This window comes from Eleutherodactylus coqui, chromosome 4 (genome assembly GCF_035609145.1).
Source record: "Eleutherodactylus coqui strain aEleCoq1 chromosome 4, aEleCoq1.hap1, whole genome shotgun sequence".
Lineage (NCBI taxonomy): Eukaryota > Metazoa > Chordata > Amphibia > Anura > Eleutherodactylidae > Eleutherodactylus > Eleutherodactylus coqui.
In genome coordinates this window covers 83,720,340-83,738,910 of record NC_089840.1, presented here as the reverse complement: position 1 = coordinate 83,738,910, position 18,571 = coordinate 83,720,340, and the positions used below count along the sequence as shown (strand labels likewise).

Here is an 18,571-nt window from a genome sequence, read left to right as displayed (position 1 = left end):
TGGAAAGTAGCTTTCCTATGAGTCAATGCAATATCCCACATTCTAACCTTTGTTGTACATGTTTATTTTCCTTATGGAGAAGATTGTGGTTGCCTTTTATCCTTATTCCTTAGTCATGCTGGAAGGTTTGTTAGGTTGACTTATAGGGAAGCTAACTTGCAATAGGTGGTGCTGCAGAGGCATTGTACCATCTTCTATTTTTGTACTACATTTCCTGGAAGAATGATGCATGGCCTATTAATCTCCATACGCCTACTGGTTGCTCACCACAAGGAGAAACAGTACCCTTCCAACCCACAATGCTAATTTGTATTCTGTTAACCTGCTCTCTTCAATCATTTGTCATTATGCCTTTTCTCTACCATGATATCTATGATCTCCAATGACAGTGATTGGTATTGAGTAAACTGAACCAGTAGAATCTTGATGTGGGTTGAACTTTGCTAAAAGTTTGATTCCGTATGAACCCAAACTAAGCTTTTAGCAAAGTGCTACCTGTTACCAAGTTTTGTTGGTTCAGTGCACTCAACACTAGTCCTGAACCCTGATGTATAACACTTTCAGGGGGTTATAAAGGACTTTTATGGCTCTTAGACAGTATTATACGTCAGCTTTAGGGGTTTTGGTGAACTTCTGGTTTGGTACAAAGTAATTTGGACCAAACCAAAACTTTTGCAAAAATTCAGCTAACTGGCCTAACCAAACTTTACAAAAGTTTGCTTATCACTAACAGTGATCCATAGATCTATATATTTTCTGCTTATTTTTATTTCCTACTCTGATTTCCTAGACTTTTCTTGTGCTGCTCTTATAGCTTGGAGTGCTTTGCTTGTACCATCAGATTATTTTCTAATAGCCACATTCGGTCAGGGAAGCTGATTGTAGTTTATAATGGTGTTACAACTGCGACCAGAGCCCATGGGCCTCACTAAAGTTTAGAAACCTACCCTTGTAACAAATGGCTCTCCTCTCGGCCCTGCTGTTCTTCTGATCCACTGTGCAAAATCAGTGCCATAGCTCTATTATTTTCTGCTTACCCTGATGGTAAGTTACTCTACACCGGTACTATATGAATGTAATAATCGTCATTATCCTATTAAAAAATAACCAGTTACGCTATGTTTCTTAACAATAAGACTGTGTATTAATGTTAAAATGTGTAGCAGGACCGGCACCCTACAACTAACGTCATTACTAAACCTCAGTTCCATTAGTTGTTGGCAAATACAGAATAATGCATTTATTCCCAAAGCTTAATGGGTGACAATGGACTGGCGTACAGTGAAATATACATAAGAGACAGAAAATGGCTGGATAAATAATGCATAAAGTATTTGTGTAATGAAGTGCTGCTCAGTAAACGTTCAGCCAGCTGACACGACTAGCAAGGCGTAATTCATTTTTAATGGCGCTTGAACTCGCATTTTAAACAAGTACATCTTGTGATTCTATTCCATTTATTGTAGAGGATTTCACCTGGCCTAGAGGCAAACTCAGCTGCCTTCACAGTAATCGGAAAAATGGTATTTCCATTATAAGGAAGTACCTGCATTTTCACATATTAGGAGTTATTGTGATTGATACTAGAGATGAGCGACTATACTCGATAAGGCAAACTACTCAATCGAGTAGTGCCTTATTTGAGTACCTACCCGCTTGTCTCTAAAGATTCGGCTGCCGGTGCCGATACCGGTACCTACCGGTACCTATAATGCTGTCAGTCCACCACCAGGGCTGACATGCCGCCGTTTTGTTTATTTGTTTGATTTCAGTTTTTGCTTATTAAGGCTCTGACTTAGTGACCACCTTATTGAGGGACTAATATAGGTCTTTGAATCCTCTTTCCACTCTATTGAGGGACTATTATAGGTCTTAGGAATTTTCCTTGTAGGTCTAGAGCGAAAATTTATCAGATGGCTATCCAAAAGGCGGCTATTCTGGGCTGCTGTGAATATGCCATCTGATTATCCAGGGACCCGATTGCAAAAATTCTGCCCTCGGGATACTCTTTGACTTAACGGCTAAAATTATTCTATCTTTCTGTACTCGGGACTATTATCCCTGAGAAATTATAACTTTCTCTCGCATAAAGGGTAGAAATTTTTCTTACCTGTACCCTACTCTTATTTCTACCATTGTAGTAGTAGGGTTTTCGTAGTCCTGTCAGTTCATTTATCTTATATGGCGACAATAATCTATCTAGTAATATAATTGTCACCAGTGGAAATGACAGTCCTACTCTGATTGATCCCTCTATATCCAGTGTGTCATTTATTTGACAATACTGGACATTTTGAGGCTTCATCAATTTTTTATTTTTGTACCACTATCCGATTTCTGACTGGGAGTCATTAAACCAGTAAAGTACCATCTTTTGCGTATTGAAACCCCTGATGAACCCACGTTGTGGGAGAAACGCGTTGGGTTACGCTTACAATTTTTAGTGGTCCGGCATAGCTTATTTTCTCAATGTGAACGACGTATACATCACCGAACCTGATCTCTGGAGTTTGGGTCACGTTCTGTAACATCCAACTGTCGGACTGGGTTACGCTTACAATTTTTAGTGGTCCGGCATAGCTTATTTTCTCGATGTGAACGACGTATACATCACCGAACCCGTTCTCTGGATTTTGGGTCACGTTCTGTAACATCCAACTGTCGGACTTATGTCACTTTTTCATCTCCTGATTAGGTTGACGTGTATACAATAGATTCTGATAATCCTGTCAGATTCTGCAAAGAGACCGAATACACTAAATGGCTGAGTCATAACGATACTCAGACTGATCGGTCTATTACTGTTTATGGACAGTGGTATCAATACATTTTTATCGGTTCCATGGGTTTTCCTGGATCTAGATTTATGTGTGTATGTTCTTCCTTTTAGTTATTTCTTTAATAAAAGTTATATTTTATTATAATTTTTTTTGGTCAAGGGTCCACATAGTCAGTTCTTTCCAAACTAGTTGGACTTCACTGCCTCTGTTAAATTATTTAAAGTGAACATGTAACTATGAAAATGCTGCACAGTCTACTGCCACCATGCCATTGAACAAGAGGAACTGAGAAGACTAATATATACTGTTATAACTTGCTGACTCTCTGCTCATTTGCTTAGGAGTCCAGTGGGCAGTCTCACGTAATGATTGACAGCCTTCCCTATAGGAGTATGCATACACAGATAGCTGTCAATCAATGATAGGACCGCCCACTGGACCTCTAAGCCTAAAATGAGCAGGGACTTCAATAATAAAATACAAGTTATACGCAATCATTTCCCACAAAACTAGATACCAATCCGCTCGGCTCCTTCTGCTCTATAGCATGCTGCTGGCAGATCAGACTGCTTGTTCCATTAATCAACAAATTCTCACAGGTACAGTTAATGCTGTCATTTAGATGCAGCCTTTTAGTATAGGCAAGGAAAAGTCTAAAGAGACCTATCAAACTTGCTTATTTTCAACTTAGAACATTTCTTAATGAATTTCAAAATTTGTATAGAAATATATAAATAAAATCACATAGTTATATATTGTGATGGAAAAAAGACACATATCCATGAAAAAACCTTAGTTAAAGGGGCATTCTAAGTAATAATTGTTATATCGGCTGTTGTCTGATCTATAGAATGGTGGATCCTGGTGCCACATTCTTCCCAATCCCCACATCTCCTGACTGGAGGTATATGAATAGATCCATGTTCAAGCATGTCAAAGTCTATGGCACTGATGGAAACTGGCAATTACAGTGCTCAGTTGTTTCCATCAGTGTCAGAGACTTTGAATAGAGTGGCATGTCACATGCCAAACCAATCCAAAGCCATAATAATTCTGTATATTTTGTACTACTTTTATCTCTAGAGTAATCCAGAAGTTGTAGCAAGCGAAGAGAAGAAGCACCTCCCTGGGGCTGTGAAACTTCCTGGGCCTGCAGTCAACCTTTCAGAAATTCAGAATGTAAAGAGTCAATTGAATTTCGTAGGAAGAACTGAGGAGCAATAGTATGTACTAAAAGGTGTGTTATTAGAATATTTAGATTGTATTTGATTTTTATTTAAATGGTTACTTACTTTTCAAACAACTTGTGCTTATATGATAGCCAATTTGATAATTACCAAAAATGCAAATCACTTTATTTATCAAAATATTTTTTATGTGCTGAAAAATCACTCTAAAGTGCTGACCACTAGGTGTCTCCCTTCCTTCTAATTTGCTATCCACTACCTGTTGTGAGGTGATGATCTTCTCTAGTAAAATAAAACCCATCAAGATAGAGAACAGGAAGCAGAGGAGGGTGATGACAGATGCTACCCGTAGAAATCTATGTAGCAGAAAGGAGGGGAGAGAGGGAGGAGGGACTTATGCACATAGATGTGCCTGCAGCTAACCGGTAAGTGATTTTCAACTCCTGAAATCACATCTACACTGCTCGGTGTTTCTTTAGTGTCCTCTGTAAGGATGTCATTTCTGTGTTACAGTTTGGATCTGTAGTAGAATAGAATCTGCAGTTTTCTCCATATGCAGTGTATAACATGACAGCAGTCTTCTTCCACCAACTCAGAGAGAACTGAAAACTATAAGTGTAGCCTGCAAAGGTGGATAAACTAGTGATAAATACAGAATATGAGTCATATTAATAGCAAGAAATAGTTCATTTCTCATGTACACACACAACAGCTAATTCTGAAAAGTCAAGTGCGCTTTAATAGCTGAACTTTTAAAATTAGTACCACCATAAACTGCATTTAAAGGGAACCCATCAGCTCCAAACAGCACTATAAACTAAGTTTAGGCTTCCATAGCAGAGCGTGTGCAAATTTTCACGCAGCACGCAGACTTCACTGCAGGTACGGGAGAACAGGTGAATACAAAAAATGCATCCCATGGTGCTGTTTGGATCTTACAAGTTCCCTTTAACCCCTTAGTGACCAGCCTATTGTGTTTTTACGTCCTGCCATTGCAGGACGTGTATGGAGGTAGATAGCACTGACACCTGCGGGTAACAGCCCCGTTCGGCCGTGCGGCCCATCGGGACTGTTAAACCTTTAAATGCTGCTGTCAAATCTGACAGCAGCATTTAAATCTGTACGGCCCTCCCGCCGTGAGATCGGGGAGCTGTGTGGGTGTCATGGCAGCTGGGGGCCTTCTCAAAGGCCCCAGGGCTGCCATGGCAGAATGCCTATCAAGCCATCCCCGAGGGGTGGCTTGATAGGCTGCCTGTCAGAATGCATTATGCTGTAATGCTATGGCATAACATCATACTGCATAAGCGATCTAAGCATCGCTAGTTGTTGTCCCCCAGGAGGACTAAAAAAAAAAGTCAAAATAAGAACAATAAAGTTTTATTAATTATGTAAAAAAAAAGTATAAAAGTAAAAAAAAAACTCTTTTGCCATATTTAAAATAAAAAAAATCTAAATAATAAATAGAGATGAGCGAACGTACTTGGATAAGCACTACTCGTCCGAGTAATGTGCCTTATCCGAGTACCGCTGTACTCGTGCTTAAAGATTCGGGACGTGCTGCGGAGCGGGGAGCTGCAGGGGAGAGCGGGGAGGAACGGAGGGGAGATCTTTCTCTCCTTCTCTTCCGCCCGCTCTGCCCCGCTCCCCGCTGCGACTCACCTGTCAGCAGCGGAGCGCCCCGAATCTTTCAGCACGAGTACAGCGGTACTCGGATAAGGCACATTACTCGGACGAGTAGTGCTTATCCGAGTAGGTTCGCTCATCTTTAATAATAAAACAAAAATACATATTTGGTATTCCTGCGTCCATAAAAGTCAGTTCTATCAAAGTAACACATTATTTACAGCGCAAAGTGAACGTTGTCCGAAAAAAAAATAAAAACCACCAGAAAAGCGCTTTTTAGGCACCCTGTTGCCAAGAAAAAATCTAATAAAAAGTGATCAAAAAGTCCTATGTATTCTAGAATGCTACTAATGGAAACTACAGGATGTACTGCACAAAATGAGCCCTGACACAACTATATCGACGGAAAAATAAAAAAGTTATTGTGCTCAGAAAATGGAGACAGAAAATAATCCTAAAAAATTAAATATTTAAAAAAATATATTTATAAGTAGTACAGCAAAAAAAAAAAACCATACACGTTTAGTATCGTAGCAATCATACTGACTCATAGAATAAAGTTATTATGTCATTTTTGGTGCAGTTTGTGCGCCCTAGAAACAAGACGCACTGAAAGATGGCGGAATGTAGTTTTTTTTTCCATTTCTCTCCACTTAGAATTTTTAAAAAGTTTTTCAGTACATTATATGGTACATTAAATAGCACCATTGAAAAATACAACTCGTCCCACAAAAAACAAGCCCTCATACAGCTATGTCGATAGATAAATAAAGGGGTTACGATTTTTTAGAAAGGGGAAGGAAAAAATGAAAATGGTAAAAAGCAAAAATGTGTGATCACCAAGGGGTTAAATCACTATTCTGTGCATAAACATAGTCACCATATAATGGCCAAAAATGGCTCTGCCTAAGCTCTGAGTTGTAAAGAGGCCTATTACAGTGTTACGACTGAGGAGCGGGCCCACAACCGAGGAGATGGCGGGGATAAATAAAAATCTCTGTCACGGTGGCTCTACCATCTCCTCCCCTGGGTGGTAGCTCTGGACCCGTCAAAATTACTGCTGGGGGAGATCACAGGAAACATGCAACTGGAGGTTACCTTAAATCTTCTTGTCACTCATGACGCCACTGTTCCATCCTCTGCGGTGAAACTTTTTGCTGGAAATAACTTAGTCCACACACAAGGATAACTTTCTGGACAAACCAGGAACTTGATAACAGTTCAACAGCAGAATTGTCACAGATACAATAGAAAGAGGTGGTGTGACAGGGAAGATACCTTGGGAAATCCAGGCAATCTACAGTCCTAGTTATCTGTGAGATCCCACCCCCAGTGACTCTCTCTCTCCAACTCTTTACTGGTCCACACTGTGCCGTCCCTTTGCCAGGCAAGATCCCTCTCTTCACTCGGTGCTTAGTGGTAGCACAGGTACATTCCAGGCGGAATAATCCTGGGCCGCACATCATGGAATCGCTCAGCCTCTTCCATGCCTCCACACACAGACCGAGAAGGCAGTGTCTGTGTGCAGGTAGATTCTCACCAACAGCTCCAACACACTCTCTTCTTTGTAAAAAGACAGAACACAGAACTCCCCAGCATTCATTTGCAAACACATATATAAATCACAAGGTCACATGGCATACAACATGATACAGTTTTCAGACATAACCCATTCAGTGCTGCAGAGGTGCAATACACATCAAATGCACACAACACAGAAGACCCTGACAATACGATTGCACAAGACAAACACATTCAACATTATGGAGGGGCCCCGCTATCTTTGAAACACTACAAGAGCACCCATAAAAGTCTATAGAGCTGTACCTCCTTATTGAACTCTTAGTCAAGATCAAATTACAGTGAGACCTCTTCTAAAGACAAAACCATCCGCTTATCTAGACTAGATTTTCTGTGACAGATTTTCAGTCCCACTGTGTACTATATATACTAGCCATATTCTTTGAGAAGACCACTTTTGGGTGGTTATCTCATATAGGTTTTACCATGTACCAAAAATGACGTAGTACAGAGGAACCATATAGTGGTTAACAGAATGTGTATTACCCTATTGTACAGAGACATAGGCTCTGTTCATGTCGCTCTACAGTATGCAAGAGATTTAAAGAGACATTTTTTTTTTCTTTCTTTATGTAACTAGTCACCCAATTATATGTCAGCTAATATTACCATATGTAGTTATTCCCTTCTATTAGAACAATCTCTTCAGGTGGGTCATATAATCTCATTGCGATCCCCTGGGAAATACCTGTCTTTCTCTTCTCTCAAGGGGTTACTACAAGAACTTTCTGAATGATGAAATTACATGGACTGGTCTACACAGGCTCTTCTTGGGGGTGGGGGAGGAGGAACAGAAACTCCTGTTACACTTTAGAGGCTCCTGTCACACAGTTGAAATGAACAGGATAAAGGTACTTTTACATTGGCCAATAGTTGCCTAAATAATCGCTCAAATGAGTGATTATCGGCAAGTGTCGGCTCGTACATACGGTTCTTGACAGGGCACTGAACAAGAAGTCACTTACTAGACGCTAGTTGTTCCATTTCAGCTCACTGAATGACTACGGAGAGACTCCTCACTCAGTATGAACAGCTGTCGCTCAATCTTTGAATGACTCCTGCTTACTGTGAATGGTGGCGGGCGGCAGGAAGTGATCTCCGGCCGCTCCGCCTCCAATATCTGACAGCCTATCGCTCCTGTGTAAAAGCACAGGAACAATACTCTCTGAAATGTCTGTCTGAGGCTTATGTGACCGACAGTCATACCGTGTAAACGTATTTCAAAAGTTTGTTCTCTTGGTCTACATACTTCTCGCCATTAGCTTATTTAGGGGCATATGGAATAACAGGAAGCTGTACTGCCTGAAAGTGAGCGCAATATATGTATTAGAAGTCCAGGGTATGGCAGACAATCAGATGATGGGTGCAGTGAGGGAAAAATGTGTTTTTGCTAGAGCACTACTTTAAGATTTTAGGGTAGATATAATATTGTGTCCACGCTTCGTAGAAGTGATTCATAAGTAGTAATAATGGTAACGAGTGAGAGTTAATATAGCATTAAGTGCAGGTTTAATATCAAGTGGACTCACCAGGTATGGAGCCTGTCACTGGACAGGATTCCACACCTGAGGTACATGTTAGTAGCCAGATTTCCTCACAGGTATATAATCCTGCTGAGATGGTACAAATCAGGAGAGCAGCATAGGAGGGGATCCAGGGGTTATCAGCCTTGGTAATAGTAATCACTCAGTGAGAGAAAAAACCTTTAGCTACTTATACCATAGATGAGAGGAAATGTGATAAAGAACTTACTTCACTGGGGAGGGGGTTTAAATAGAGACCAACTCCCTCCCCCTTCCAAATCCAGGTCAGCCGAAAGAGAGCGAGGTGAATAACAGGGATTCCTAATTCAGGTATTTATTTGTAATGAAGACGATATATCACATATAGGTACAGGCAGACAAATAAAAATGTTTAGGACAACACGTTTTTATTTGTCTGTCTGTAACTATATGTGATATATCGTCTTCATTGAAAATAAATGCCTGGAATAAGGATCCCTGTTATTCTTCTCTCTCTTCCGGCTGACCTGGATTTGGAGGGGAAGGGGGTTTGGTTGGTTGCTATCCAAACCTCCCTCTCCCCCAGTGAAATAAGTTCTTTATCACATTTCCTCTCATCTACGGTTGTTTAATGCCCAACTATATCTATTTTGTTGGAGATTGAATAAAAAAACATATACTGTAGATATGGTCTATTGTTGTTAAAGAGGTTGTCTAACTTTTATCTGTTTTGTTGCAGGAAGCAGACAGCTCCGTGCGTTGTGCAGTGGCCTAATTTGGTACTGCTTGCTGAGTCCCATTCACTTTGATAGGGTTAACCTTTCAGTACCAAACCAGGACGTTGCACAACGTATGGAGCTGTCCGCTTCCTTCAGCAAAACGGCTAGAAGTGGGACAACCCCTTTAATGTATATGGTATATTCATATAGTAGAGGATATTTTTCTAAATATTTTAGCCTCTGCTCCTTGCCTAGATTCTTTTACAAAGCCAGAATGATGTGAATGTTACTTTGGTGTTAGGGATTCTGGTACAGGTAGCTGTTAATCCATTTAGAAAAAATAATGCATAATTAAGATTTTCAAGGGCAGAGAAGCAGGTGTGCTCTTAGCGTGACAGTGACAAGGAGATGGTCCGCTTTTCTAAGAAATAGTACATAACTGGCAGAGACTCTTATCTTCATTGCCAGTGACAGAGCTTGATAGCTGGTGCCAGTTGGCTGACAGAGACTCGCCACATGTCAAGAATATATCTCTGGCAAGGGCGGCTGGGAGTTTCAGAGAATATAAGACAATCCTAATGAAGATAACATATCAAGACACTGAAGCTAGCAATAGCAGATGTAATGTGTGGGTATTACTTACTACAGATTACTCATTACGATAATTACATAGGGATAAATCTAATGTTACAGGATATAAGGTGTAGTCTGATTACAGACATTTATGGCATATCCAAATCCACGCAGAACATAGGACACTGATTTCTAGAGTTTTTTCTACCGGTTATCTTCTATTTTGTCAAGGGCATTGTAAAGTTATTGCCCTGGCAATAGACATATTACATTAACCACTCCATGATAGCATAATGTAAATAGATGTCATGTGGTCATGAAGGTTGTATGAAGAGGGTTCGGGTGATATTCCATACCCGGCGTATATTAGCAGTTTCTGACAGCCGCCGGTATTACCGTGATTAGAGCTAACTGTGACCACTCTAACTGAAAGCTGTGTCTAAATAGTCAGCTGGGGGACCCCTTCCCGCGCCTCATCCTGCAACTTCATTGGGAATGATGATGGACTAATATGGTAGTCCGGAGCCTGCTGAAGGCTTTCAAGGCTGCCATGCATAGATACATACCAAGCCCTGCTGATGGACTTACTTATGATTGGCAATATCATGAATTTCTATATACTGCAGTACTGAAGTATTACGGTACATAGTACAAATGATTGTAAGTTCAAGTTCCCTGTGGGGGACTAAATAAAAGTTTAAACAATATAGTTTTTTAAACAGTAAAAATGATTAAAAGTAAAAAAAAAACAATTTTGCCATTTGGCTCATAGAAAATCTAAATAGTACAATTTTGATCACGCATAGTCCTCAAATAAAAGGTATGGAATGTTAGAATTGTGGGTGTTTTTTCGTTATTCAAAATAAATTTTGAATAAAAAGTGATGAAAAAGATGTATGTTTCCTAAAATAGTACTAATAAAAACTACTACTCACTCTGCAAAAAGCAGCCCAATAGACAAAAAAAAGAAAAGTTATGGGCCTCAGAATATGGCGATGGAAAGCAATTTTTGTTTAACCTATTAAGGATCAAATGCCGTAAATATATGGTGCTTGGCCCCGGGCTTTAATCCCAGCTGATAGTAAATATACTGAGCAGGATTATAGCTCCTGCAATCTAGCAGGAACCAGTCGGGTGCTCGGCTTTAAGAGACAAGCTACATAGCGATCATTGAGCAATACATAGAGAATGCAGGAAGTGGCAGTGCCCTCTTCTGCATGGGACCCAGCGATCACATGATCACTGGTGACCCCTGGCATGTCAGAGCTGCAGGGTCTTAGCAAACCTCTGACCAGCCTGACAGTGACTACTATCACACTAGGGGGATGTAATTCACTGTAATTGGATGCTCCAGTTACAGTGGGAAAGTTTGAAAAAAAAGTCTGAATATCTCCCAGAAGTCTTATATGATGTCATGGGGCACATAGAAAAAAACTAAAGAATAATATATGTAAAAAAAAGAAAACAACCCACTGCTGACGCCAACTTAAACCGTTGCCATATGGTTGGTAAACTGAGATTATACAAATCATATATCAAAAAGTGCAAAACAAAATCGTGAACCCATTCCTGTACTTTATTTTAATGTAAATATAATAATAATGTACAAATTAGCCCTAATAAAATGTGAAAAAAAAACTGAAGCAAATTTCAATGAAAAAAATGTATTAAAAACCAGTCTTGTTTATGACAAAAAATGCAGCAAAAATAATTTTGGCAGGCCAGGAAAAAAATAGGGCCATAAATCACCACATGGATAAAATTGCAAACAGCATGTTGTAGAGCTGAATGAGATGAGCAGATTGATATATAGTTTTATAGGAAAAGATGCAGTGTACCTTGTATTGATTTATATCTGTGCACGTTCTGAGCTGAACAGTCCAGTGGGCGGAGCTATCAGTGATCGACAGCTACCCCTGTATGTACGGTCATACACAGCTGTCACTTACTGTGTTCTTCGTGTTAGCGAAGAATTTCACTGTGTAGCCCTTATTTTATCTTTGGAGAATTTCACTGTTCAGGTAGAAGTCTGAGGCAACAAACTACGCAACTGCAGAGACCTTATCAAATGCACAAATTCAATGTTAGCTCATGACCTATCAAATATAAGATCAGTGCCGGCCTTTGGTTAGATGGCTCCCTGTGTGGTATTTTTTTGGCACCCCCCTGTAATAAGAAAAAAGAATGTATTGCATTAATAAGCAGTCTGACTGTAATCTGCTTGTGTAGAAAGCAGCAAGATAGCAGCATACCCATACCAGAACAGCTTAGTGAATAAATACAGCACCAGAACCAAGCTCATAATATAAATACCAGAAAAACTCAGTGAATAAATACTGTACCAGAACCAAACTCATAACATAAATACAGTAGTAGAACTAAGCAATTGTGTTGCGGGCGTGCCAATTGGCTAACAGTGGTGACTCAGTACATCACAAGGAAAGAGAGAGAGCCAGAAGAAGGATAATTCATATGGCTCCACAAGATGCTTTCGTATGGAGAAAGCACATCTGGCCGAGCAGACCTAAGGGAAGCAATCACCCACAACCTACATCTGCTTGGTGTCTTCACTGCAAGCTGGTGGGTAGTACCAAGTGCAACCACATGGGTCATATACAGCTTAGGCTGACTATGTATAGAATTTGCCTCTTTGCCTCACTGTGTGTACAGTGTCCTATATATCATGTTTCCCTGAAAATCAGACCCTGTCTTATATTAATATAGGTACTAGGTCTTATTTTCGGGGATGTCCTATTATACTTACCTAGCAGGCTCGGTCCACGTCTCTGAGCCACGGCATTAATTAGCCAATTCATATATTCCAACTCCACAGAGTGATGGCTGTGATTGGTCCTCGAGCGCTGCTTAGCCAATCAATGCAGCGCTGGATGAACCAATTACAGCCATCGCATTGGTTCATCGAGCATTGATTGGCTGAGCAGTACTCGAGAACCAATCAGAGCCATTGCTTCTTGGAGGCGGGATTTATAAATCATGTAACCAGGAAGTGAGGACTACAGGAAGAATACTGGAGCTCCAGAAAGCAGCGGGAGGGACGTAGACTGAACCTGCTAGGTAATGTTAGCTTTTTTTTAATGTAATGCAGTTAGGGCTTATTTTTGGGGTAGGGCTTACATTTAAAGCCTCCTCAAAAATCCAGAAAAATCTGGGTAGGCCTTATTTTGGGATAGGTCTTATTTTTGGGAAAATAGGGTATTTGCTTCTCTTTTATGCTTTATGTCTTTTCTTGGTGCAGTGATTCATAAAGCGTGTTTTTCTATAGCACAAATGCCGTTTTCTCTAGATTGGAGGTATGGGCAGGATTTTGCATATTTGATGCTGTTTCAATAAGTTAGTTGGCAGGTTGTTGGGTTTTACTTAATGCCATTGGACAGATTGATCCTTATCCTGTAGAATGATTGCCTATTAGATCTGCATCACATTTGTGGAATGACATTTTCTCGGGATTACTGTGTCTGACATCTATTAAGTTCTGAAAAAACGATAGCTCATCATTATCTGCCAATCACTTACAGTATATACACCTGCATACTGACTAGCTGCTTGGCTCGTTAATGGTGCCGATACGTGCTGTGAATCTCCTCTGCAAACACTTTCGGATCTCTGCTGATGACAGCAATCAGTGGAGATCTGCAGCGCACACGACACCCTCATAGTCAATGTGTGAATGTACTTAAGTGGAACTAATGATTATTAGATTAGAGGAATTCATATTTTACAGAGTACTGATATAATCCTCCAAGGCATCATAACAAGTGTGCAGTCTGAGGAGCCAGTACTTAAAGGGATTGTCCTTAAAGTCTATCTGCCAACAATTTATGTTATTAGGTTATGATATATTCTTGCAGACATTCAGGTAAGGCCGAGCATACTTTAATTGTGTATTACGCGCACGTAATACACGATGAATGGAGTCAATGAAAAGAACATTGATCTTCATCCATCTATTCACACTTGCATATATTCATTGCGTAAAACACGCGCATAAAAAAGAACGCAGCGTGTTCTATTCTACCGCATATTAGGTACGATACAGCCCTATTGTTCTTTATGGGCGCATACAAAAACGCTGTACATACGCAATTACATTACATAGGTGCAGTGCTTTTACGCAACATTGCTAAAAGACAAGTTAAAAGAAAAAGAAGAAACATGGAAGCCAGTGCAGGACAGCGTGCATGAGATACACTGTCATGCAGAGGCGTAACTTGAAGCTCCCAGGCCCCAGTGCAAAAACTGTAACAGAGCCCCCAACTATAATGCTTTTTTCATAGTACTGGGCCTTATGGGCTCCCTAAGGCTCTTGGGCCCGGGTGCAACCGCATCCCCTGCATCCTCTATAGTTACGCCAGTGCTGTCATGCGCAGGCCTATGTGATCACAAATGCAGTGATATGCAGCTCCACATGCCAGTAAAATGGTGCAATTGTTAGGCCAATTTCATAAGGACGACAGTGCTACAAATCGCATGTATGTAAAACCCATGCTTTCCAATGGGTTCCTTCACATTAGTGATGTTTTGTAGCTTGCTACATTGCAAGAAAAACAATCGTGGGTTGCTAAATATTGCCGCGATTTAAAAGGTTTTATACCCCATCTTTCCCTATGGAGCCTTCCTATGTGTTTCACTGCATTGCACAAAAACGCGGTTTTCGTACACTGCGACACAACTTTTACAGGAGGAAATCTCACTGTAAAAGCACTAAAATAAACCCTAGCTGCATAAAAAAATAAAACATCAGGCTCCACAGCATGTCTCCTCAGGTCCGTGGCAGACTTGCTTGTAGTTTTCCCTCAGCACTTCCTGGTCAGGAGTTTGAAAAGCTCCACCTCCTGGAAGTGCTGGCTGTAATTGGTTCTCGAATGCCATGGCACAGCCAACCAGAGCCAGCGTTAAATGAACCAATCACAGACATTCATTAAATGTCTGTGATTGACCATAAGCTCTACAGAGAGAAATCCCATAGGCCGGTTGGGTCAGGAGCTGTTTGGTCAGGCGGGGTTGGCATCAGCACCTGAGCAGATGCCAGAACCCACTGGACTCCATTGGACTCGCTGTGGGTGTATTAGGGTTAATGTATGATGGAGCACCTACTACAGACCCCGCTGTCCCGTGATAATTGGACAGACACAGACAACAAGGAGGAAGGAAGACAGATAATTTACATGGCCATTACCATGACTTTACACACTTTCTATACTATCTTCCTAGGCCCACCTACCAACAACGTGGCTATAAAGTACATACCATTTTGACCATCCCGCTTACTTGCGTTAGCCCCATCTGCTAGTAATTTGGACCCACCTACAACAAGCAGCATGTTGTAGATTTTTTAGGGGCATTTTAAGTTCCTAATTCGTCCCTGATCGTATGCATTGGTCTACATGCGCCTGGAAGCCTCTTGGAAAGTCTTCATGCTCCAACTCTTGCGCTTCCTCCCATATTCCAGTAAAGAATTACCATTTCACAGTATTATCATTTGTATACAACGTTGCAGCTGTACTCTACATCTCACCTAGCAGCTCGCATCATGTTGTCTCTTACTCTAGAGACCCTGGCATCGTGTGCCACAATACGATTCATCCAGAATTCTTTCGGGATTTGCATCTTGGATTGATGTTAGACAAATTGACCTATTGCCACTGATTTACTGTGCGATTGTCACAGGACCATTTAGTTGACTGATTTATTTTATTTCACCGATTATATTAATTCATTTATGGCATTTTTTAATTGCCACCGATGAATAAATGCATTATTATGCTAATTCATCTTAATTGATTCCCTTCGGCTATTTTAGCGCTGCAACAAGCATGCTCCACACACGTTCCCTCGTGCAATGCTGGGAAGATCTGTTTAGTCCCTGGATAGATATTTCTGCGGATACTCCATGTAGGGTTTCAAAGATAGAGAAAAACAGTATTATGTTGACAGATGGTCTTTAAAACCTACAATATTCTACTATCCTGTGCGCTGGGGCACTTTTAGTCATTTTTGCCACCTGAAAAGGGAAATGGTGTCCCCCATTCAAATTGTAGACTGCATGATGCAGAATTTGTCGAGTCTGGGAGGACCGCCACTTCTGGAAAAGGTCTCACCATGCCTCTCTGGTTATAATAATACTCTGCAGGTTCTAAACCGTAGGACCGCATCCTCATTGCAGGTTTCCTTATGTTGCACTGATAAAGGCTAAGAAGCTTAAAGCTGCAGGGTAAAACAGTTCTATGTTAATATCTGGTGCCGTATATTGGAAAAGCAGAGGGATGATCGGCTGTTTGCGCGGTATGGACTTTATGCCTCAGCTGTCGTACATCATTTTCTTTCAAAGTTTTGTCTTTGTCAATCATGATAATCTTTGTCGCAGATGTCATTTCCCCGCAGTCTCAAACAAGGACTCTGAAATTACCAGCTAGGGGTCACCTCACTTTAGCAGCCACAGTGCACATTCACCAGCAACGAGGAGATGGAATACTGAACATTTCATAGCTGCACAGCATGCTGAAATCTTTAAAAGATAGATTTTTGTGTGACATGCCGTATGTGTAAAACTGCCAAGTGATCGCTGTTTAATGCCAGGAAAAGACGGATTGGATGAAAGTAGTGTAAGAAAGCGGATGTACATCAAACACTGGCGGAATAAATTTTATTAATGAAATCAAGATAAAACCGTAAAATCAAGGATTTTTTGCAGAGACGAAGAACTAGGTGGCTAGCACCCCGCTGTTATCCAATTGGTACTAGGGAAACATTAAGCCTATTCCCGGTTTCGACACAGGGGTCTGCTGCTTGTCAGTCTGTCTACCATACTATGCATTCATTATCAAGCGGGCAAAAATGTCCAGGGTGAATAAACACAGTAGTGCCTAATGGGGTTGTCTAGGATTAGAAAAATTAGGTGCAGACTATGCTGGAGATCCACAGCAGATATCACACTCTTAAAGGACCTTTCCAGGCATAGATACTATTTATGACCTATCATCAGGATAGGCCATCAATAGTTGATCGGTTGGGGTCTGCCACTCGGGACCCCGACCGATCAGCTGTGCAAGTGCATGCTGTCAGTGCCACAATAACAGAGGTCGGAGCGTTAGCCTCCGCGATGACCTCCTATGTAGTGGCCGGTGCTTGTAAGTGCAAGCATGGCTCTCATTGAAATTAATGGGAGCCATGCCTGCAGTGACACTACATGGGAGGTCGGCGTGGAGGCTTCCACTCCATTTAATTGAATTGAAGGGGTGAAATGTATAGCAAAAGGTACTGCTTTTCTGCTGCGGAAAATCCACGATGTTGAAACATGCCCTCTAATCAGCCTTGCAGCACGATTATTGATATTAGCCAAACCAGAATCTGTTCATTAAGGCCGGTTTCACATGGCTGAGAATCTTGTCCAAATATGAGCCCCATTCTTTTGAGTGCGATGGGATGCGATGTGAAGTTTCCTATTGTCAGCCACGCAGGAAGATCGCTACTTCCCTAAAGTGATGCAAGACATTTTAAAATAATTAAATATTAATTATAGATATTATAATAATTACTATAAGTCACTGGCATTTCAGAAGTTGCAAATCAAACTGAATCTGAAGTACTTTGTTTCCAGTGGGAGGACAATCAACCTGCAGGGTGTAAGAAATTGCCAAGAACATTTAAAAATACAAAATGTGCTTCTAAATGGTTATATTTCAGCGTCCAAGGAGACAGCAGGGTACAGAATTAACCTTGTTACGGGGCTCTACCGTCTCCTCCCTAAGGGTGGCCAAGAACCCGACCTCGTTACTAATCGGAGGTCACATTTAGTAACCTGAGTTACCTGAAGTCCTGTTTTGTCACCGTGACGCCAATGCTCCTTCTTCTGTGGTGGATCACCCAACTGGAATAAAGTAGTCCACACACAGAGAGTACCTTTTCAAACAAGAACCAGGAACGTTTGGTCTTGTCCTTTGCTTCAACGTTTTGTAAATCAACAAAAGAACATTTCTTGTACGTAGAAACTTGTACAGCATTGAAGATTTGTTAGTAGCAGGCTTACGTTTTTCGCCTCGACTACTCGTGCAGTTGGGGTCTCCCAAGGTATTACTCATCCACAGTCTCAGTTATCTGTAGGATGTCTCTCTTGGACGAAACTCTCTCAACTGGACAGATTCTGAATCTCTTGCAGACTTGCAGACAACTTTGAGTAGACACTCACTTCACTCGCTTGGCTGGTGGTTTCTCTGACTGGGTACCTGTGGTTCTTGTACTCACACTCCTACACATATCCAACATGTCCTGGATTCCACACCCCGTAAGGGTGGCCTCTCTATGGAGGGTTCCTGGTATGGCTGAGCTTTAGCAGAAGCAGCAGACCATTTCTCCTCTTCCTCCATCTTTCCACTCCACCGGCTGGCTTCCAACTTCACTCTTAACTCTCTACCAACTCCTACACACACTCTAACTCACCACTTCCTAACTCCCTTCAAGACATCTCTCACTCTACACATCATGTGCACAAAAAACAATAGACAACTAGACAGATTGATACATTTTCCAGACAACACCAGACATTAGCAGATATTAACCCCTTCCTGCCCTATGACTTAAGGGTATGT

The 18,571-nt window shown here is 41.1% G+C and overlaps 1 protein-coding gene across 1 annotated transcript in view; it reads left to right on the top strand.

Moving 5' to 3' along the window:
* The window catches only part of SMPX (small muscle protein X-linked), a 100,627-nt gene that overhangs the window by 77,535 nt on the left and 4,521 nt on the right, over positions 1–18,571 (top strand). The window contains exon 4 of the mRNA XM_066598623.1: positions 3,864–4,017. Within this exon, the coding sequence (XP_066454720.1) occupies positions 3,864–4,004 (141 nt within the window). The 3' untranslated portion in view covers positions 4,005–4,017. The remainder of the gene's footprint in view (positions 1–3,863; positions 4,018–18,571) is intronic.